The sequence below is a fragment of the Plectropomus leopardus genome, chromosome 13, assembly GCF_026936395.1.
Source record: "Plectropomus leopardus strain MGB_pleo_1.0 chromosome 13, ASM2693639v1, whole genome shotgun sequence".
In the NCBI taxonomy this organism is placed as follows: domain Eukaryota; kingdom Metazoa; phylum Chordata; class Actinopteri; order Perciformes; family Serranidae; genus Plectropomus; species Plectropomus leopardus.
Genome location: NC_142188.1, coordinates 455,739 through 462,500, shown reverse-complemented (window position 1 = coordinate 462,500; position 6,762 = coordinate 455,739). Strand labels below are relative to the sequence as shown.

General features: G+C 39.5%; 1 protein-coding gene across 2 annotated transcripts in view; it reads right to left on the bottom strand.

Moving 5' to 3' along the window:
- Positions 1 to 4,378, bottom strand: part of ppp2r5d (protein phosphatase 2, regulatory subunit B', delta) — a 21,209-nt gene extending 16,831 nt beyond the window's left edge. For both annotated transcript variants that reach the window (XR_015778559.1, XM_088086909.1), the window contains exons 1-2: positions 3,963 to 4,378; positions 967 to 1,080 (exon numbers count right to left, since the gene is read on the bottom strand). Coding sequence is in view for 1 of the 2 variants with exons in the window: in XM_088086909.1 (XP_087943035.1) it covers positions 967 to 1,080; positions 3,963 to 3,989 (141 nt within the window). In the remaining variant the exon portion in view is untranslated. The remainder of the gene's footprint in view (positions 1 to 966; positions 1,081 to 3,962) is intronic.
- Between the last annotated feature and the right edge of the window lie 2,384 nt (positions 4,379 to 6,762).

Genomic DNA, 6,762 nt, shown 5'->3' with positions numbered 1-6,762 from the left:
AACTTTAAATTTAATGTAACTTCATTTAACTTCATACTTTTACTACATTTCAGAAACATTACACACATGTACAATGTTTCTGAAATGTACCTTCATTCTTCGTGTTTAGATAATTTTGTCAGTGTTCATGCATATGTTAGAGATTATTATTTCTGGGTGTCATTCTGGGCTTTTGACTCTGAATTTGTCATTTTGACTATTTTCCACCTGATGAGGTCATTTTGACCATATTTGGCATATGGAGGAAATACATGCTATTTCCACTAGGTGACCTGTCACAGTCAATGTAGCTGCTGATCACTGACATATCCCAGACTGTCAGCAGCTACACTCACACACTGAGGAGGAGGAGGAGCAGACTGAATTATTCTTTTTTATCATCTTAAAACATGCTGGCATCATGAGAACAAATGGACATTTAAAGGGTTAAAATTCTTAACATTAATGAATATTTGCTATTCATGATTAGGACTGACGTAAAAAATAAACTCAATAAAAGTAGAAATCACATTAATAATAATAAATAATAATAATATCATTTTTTAAAGTTTGATTCTGAACAGTGCATTTCATGTGCAGAGTGATACGAGTGTGTGTGATGTTAAAGCGGGCCCTAAAGGGTTAACTTTGTGAACGTAAAGTCGAATCTGTGCAGATCCCCAATCATCTGGACGAGTCAAACTTTGATCTCCAGCAGCTGCTGCTTGTTTTTTTTCCCGTCTGATGAACTTTATTGATCCTTTCAGATGTTTTTTTCTCTTTACAGTCTAAATGAGGCTCTTTGTGCTTCCTGAATGGACAACTCACGTCGAGGCGCGCGTGTGTGTGTGTGTGTGTGTGTGTGTGTGTGTGTGTGTTTGTGTGTGTGTGTGTGTGTGTGTGTGTGTGTTTGTGTGTGTGTGCTGCCTCGTCATGTGACTGTGTAACTCCATCATGTGTTGGAGGATTTTATATTTAAACTCTCACCTCGTCTGAGTTCTCTGCAGCTGCATCTTTCCCCCCACTGCTGCCGCCGCCGCCGCCGCCGCCGCCACCACCCGTACTGTTCTTCATGCTGCTTTTAGCACCTTTGGTTGTTTCCTGTGAGCACACAGAAAAAGAGGAAGAAATGTTTAATAAAGGTATATTTAAAATTGGTGGATGTTTCTGGCAGAGCAGCAACCCACGAATCACAGTCTGCTGATTTTATGTGAGATTTAGTCTGTAAAATTAACAAAAAACAAGAATAATAATAACTATTTCTATTGCACCTTTAAGCAAAGCAGAAACAGACGAGACTACATTAAAGTTTAGTTGGATAAATCTCAAACAAAAGGACAAATAAATAGAAAATAGAAAAGATTCAGGACACAAAATGTTCATATAAATGAGTACAAATAAAAAGAGCAAACAACAGCAAAATTAAAACAACAAAATAAAAGAAAAAATTAAATAAATACAGAGACAACATCACATAAAAACAAGGCTCTAAAACTGTGTTTCCTGGGGTGAGTTTGCAGAAGTCACTGACTGAGTCTGAGCTCCTCGAGCACAAAACGGCGTCTTTAAATGTCTCATTTTGTCCGCCAGCTCCGACTAAAGCTGAGGCCGGAAAACATTTTTACTTAAAACACGTCTGAAACAATCATTTCATCACTGAAACATCCCACCTGCTCCTTTAACCCTTTGCAACCTGAGCCAAAGCTTGATTTCTTTCACAGACATGAAAGTAACGAGCAACTCCAGAAGACAGGACCTGAAAAGGTTCTTAAAGTACGTAAAGCTCAATAACATCATTATCGCTGATATTATGATAAATATATAGTTATAAATCTACAAATGTCTTAATTTCTGTACGAGATGCAGCTACATCTTCATAGTTAAATATTTATGAAACAAATCTAAAAGCAGCACAGAAAACGTGCAGACATTCGCAGCTCGGCGGCTGGTGACATCACACCCTGACCGCCACGCCAAACACGAAGTTTCACTCAGTTTATCAAGTACTTACTACTACTTATTTCCATGCTGATACTTTTATCCTTGCTTGTAACAGAGTGTCTGTATAGTGATATTAGTACTCAGAGTATTTGTACACTAGTATTAGTGCTCAGAGTTTTTGTACACTGTGGTATTAGTACTCAAGAGTATTTGTACACTGCAGTAGTAGTAGTAGTGCTCAGAGTTCACTGTAATCTAAGTATTTGTACACTGTAGCATTAGTACTCAGAGTGATCGTACACTGTGGTATTAGTTCTCAGAGTACTTGCACACTATGGTATTAGCACTCAGAGTATTTGTACACTGTAGTATTAGTACTCAGATTTCTAGTTGTGGATGATAAATTCATGAGAGGATCAAACCTGCAGAAAAGCTAACAGCTAACAGCTAACCTGCTCACCATCACACGTTTGTTTTATGAACACATGACCTAATGAACACATGACCTAATGAACACATGACCTAATGAACACATGACTGCATGAACACATGACCTAGTGAACACATGACCTAGTGAACACATGACCTAATGAACACATGACCTAGTGAATACATGACCTAATGAACACATGACCTAGTGAATACATGACCTAATGAACACATGACCTAGTGAATACATGACCTAATGAACACATGACCTAGTGAATACATGACCTAATGAACACATGACTGCATGAACACATGACCTAATGAACACATGACTGAATGAACACATGACCTAATGAACACGACCTAATGAACACATGACCTAATGAACACATGACCTAGTGAACACATGACCTAGTGAATACATGACCTAATGAACACATGACTGCATGAACACATGACCTAATGAACACATGACTGAATGAACACATGACCTAATGAACACATGACCTAGTGAACACATGACTGCATGAACACATGACTGAATGAACACATGACCTAATGAACACATGACCTAGTGAACACATGACCTAATGAACACATGACCTAATGAACACATGACTGCATGAACACATGACCTAGTGAACACATGACCTAGTGAACACATGACCTAATGAACACATGACCTAGTGAACACATGACCTAATGAACACATGACCTAGTGAATACATGACCTAATGAACACATGACCTAGTGAATACATGACCTAATGAACACATGACTGCATGAACACATGACCTAATGAACACATGACCTAATGAACACGACCTAATGAACACATGACCTAATGAACACATGACCTAGTGAACACATGACCTAGTGAATACATGACCTAATGAACACATGACTGCATGAACACATGACCTAATGAACACATGACTGAATGAACACATGACCTAATGAACACATGACCTAGTGAACACATGACTGCATGAACACATGACTGAATGAACACATGACCTAATGAACACATGACTGAATGAACACATGACTGAATGAACACATGACCTAATGAACACATGACTGAATGAACATATGACTGCATGAACACATGACTGAATGAACACATGAAAGTATGAACACATGAAAGTATGAACACATGACCTAATGAACGCATGACTGCATGAACGCATTAAGTACTGCCTGCGTCCCTCCGTCAGTTGTCCGCTGGGTGAATAATTACCGGGAGGACGCAGCGGTTTCTCCCGGAGCTCCAGCTGCAGCACAGAGCCGGTTAGCATAATGCTAGCTGCCTGCTAACAGGTCCGTCTCCCGCCGTAAGACCTGGACACACCTGGACTAACGTGTCCCTCCACCCGAGGACAGCGTCTCATCAGCTGACACACACCTTTACACCGCCGCTAGAGGATCCGCAGCTAGCTGTTAGCGTAGCCGTTAGCTTAGCTGTCCTCTGCTAGCGGGGCCTGAGCAGGTTAGCATGCTAAGCTAACGCTAGCCGCTACTCGGTAAAATATAAAGTCTTCGCCCGCTTTTTCCGAGCCGCCATGTTTGGTCGTTAAATGACTGATGTGGCGACGAAGAAGCCGCTCGCTCACCTTCTCCTTCTTGGTTTTGTTCGGCATGTTGACCGTGTTCCAGGGCTGTTTCTCCGCGGAGGATCCGTGATGTTCCTCCCCGAGACTCGGACACTGTCACTCGGTCTGTCTCAGCTCGCTGCGCCCGCTTCCGGCCGAGCCATCCCATTGGCTGCTGGCGCGCGCATTCTGCCTAGCAACGCGCGGAGGGATTTTTCTGATTGGCTGGCTGCGAGTTTAGCGATGAGGGTGAGGCTGAAGGGAGGTGAGGAAGGACCCGAGTCTTCCCCAGCAACAAAACACACCCTCAGCCTCAGCTGGAGCGAGTACAAGTACATACCGATACTGCATCTACACTCTCAGCCTCAGCTGGAGCGAGTACAAGTACATACCGATACTGCATCTACACCCTCAGCCTCAGCTGGAGCGAGTACAAGTACACACCGATACTGCATCTGATACTGCATCTGATACTGCTGTACACCCCAGCAACAAAACACACCCTCAGCCTCAGCTGGAGCGAGCACAAGTACACACTGATACTGCAGTACAGGTACATCTGATACTGCATCTGTTCCTGCAGTACAAGTACACCTGTTACTGCAGTACAGATACACCTGTTACTGCAGTACAAGTACACTTGTTACTGCAGTAGAGATACACCTGTTACTGCAGTACAAGTACATCTGATACTGCATCTGTTACTGCAGTACAAGTACACCTGTTACTGCAGTACAGATACACCTGTTGCTGCAGTACAAGTACACCTGTTACTGCAGTACAGATACACCTGTTGCTGCAGTACAAGTACACCTGTTACTGTAGTACAGATACACCTGTTAATGCAGTACCAGTACACCTGTTACTGCAGTACAGATACACCTGTTAATGCAGTACCAGTACACCTGTTACTGCAGTACAGATACACCTGTTAATGCAGTACCAGTGCATCTGTTACTGCAGATACTCTGGTACTGCATTATAAGCAGATGTATTACTGCAGTACAAGTACTCCTGTTACTTCCATACGGAGAGGTCTGTTACAGTGAAGCCGAAAATCATGGAAATGTTTCATATTGTTTGCCATAAACATACGTACGTGTTTATATGTTTATGTTGTTTCCAGTTTGATTTTGAACAGCCGGGTTAACCCTTTAAAACCTGGACAGACGTCAGTTTTTAACCCTTTGAAACCAGATTGTGCAGATTTCTTCCAAAAACATGGAGAGAAAAAAGAAATGAGTAACTTAGTAATACTTTTTTAAAAATTAATTTTTTATCTTGACGGCATTAATAAATGTCTCACAAATTCCAAGAAATTTGTAGATTTAGAAAAAAAACGGACAAACTATATTTACAGTATATAACACAATATACATATATAGATATTAAAAATGTTCAAAACATTGTAACAATTATTGGCCATTTCTCTGTTGATTTTCTTAAACTTTTTTCTGTCTTTTTTATTTTATTTTTACAAATTTTCAGGTAAATTTGGGGTCATTTCTTTGTTGCTCATCACCGCCTCCCCGTGTTTTTCAAGGAAATGAGGTCACTGCGCTCAGGTTTCAAAGGGTTAAACAACCAAAGAGTTTCTGCACAAAGTGTCAGAAAAGTCTCCGTGAAGCTCGTCGTCATGGTGACAGACTGCCGCTGTGTGTGAGGTCAGTTGGATGTACTGCCAAATAAACACCGCTCCAGTGTTTATTTTTATTTCATTAATTTTTTAAAAACTTTTATTGGATGCAGCCGCTGACAGACGTGGAGACACTTTAATGTAAACAAACAAACCAAAAAGCAACACAACAGCCGCTGTGTAACTTCCTGGTCAGAGTGCAACACATTAACCCTTTCAAACCCGAGCAAATTGGTTTGAGTTCTTTCAAAAACACGGGGCGAGGACAACGAGCAACTTAACAAGACATGAACCAAAAATTTGCACAAAAAAAATGTAAAAAAGTTGCAAGAAAATACCCTGAAAATAGTATTTTTTAAAAAAGGTTAAAAAAAAAAAAAAAAAAAAATAATAAAATAAACACAAACATGACTTTCAAAAATATATTTCTATTTAATTTTTTTTCTTTAAAAAAGTTTTAAAAACAAAATTATCATAATTCTGAATATAACTTTTGGAATTTTTTCCTCAATTTTTGGAATAAGTTTCCAATAATCCTCCCCTTTTGAAAACAAAACAAAACAAGACAATTTTTATGTAATTTTATTGGCCCTTTTTGCGAATTCCTTGCAATTTTTAGTTTTTGAAGGAAATCAAATCAATCCGCTGAGGTCTCAGAGGGTTAAATTTTTGTGAAAGACGTCTGAACGCAGCTCAGGAAAACTGATATCGCTGCAGGTTTGAAAGGGTTAACGGAGCAGAAACAGAACAAGTGAAACGTTACTCATAAAACAGACTCAGCTGCTGTTGTTTCCTGCAGCGTCTGACTTTAACACAAACCAGCACCATCTTATTATTAACCCTTTAAGACCGGAGCAAAGTGCACGAGTTCTTATAGAACGAAGACGATGAGCAGCTTCACTGAAAAAGACCCAAATATTAGAAAGACGCGTAAAAGTTACAAAAACAAAAGTGACAATGAGCACAAGATTAGCAAAAGAAAAGTTTAAAAAAGGGAAAATGACCCGAAGAAAGTGCTAAAATAAACTAAAAAAAACTATAAATAAATAAATAAAGATAAATATACAGCCTAAATATCTGCTGTGCATTTTAATAAATGATTATATTAATTATAAATGTGATTTTCTGGCTATTTCACCCTTTTTTTCTGTCATATTTTAATAATTTCTTTCATGACATTTTATG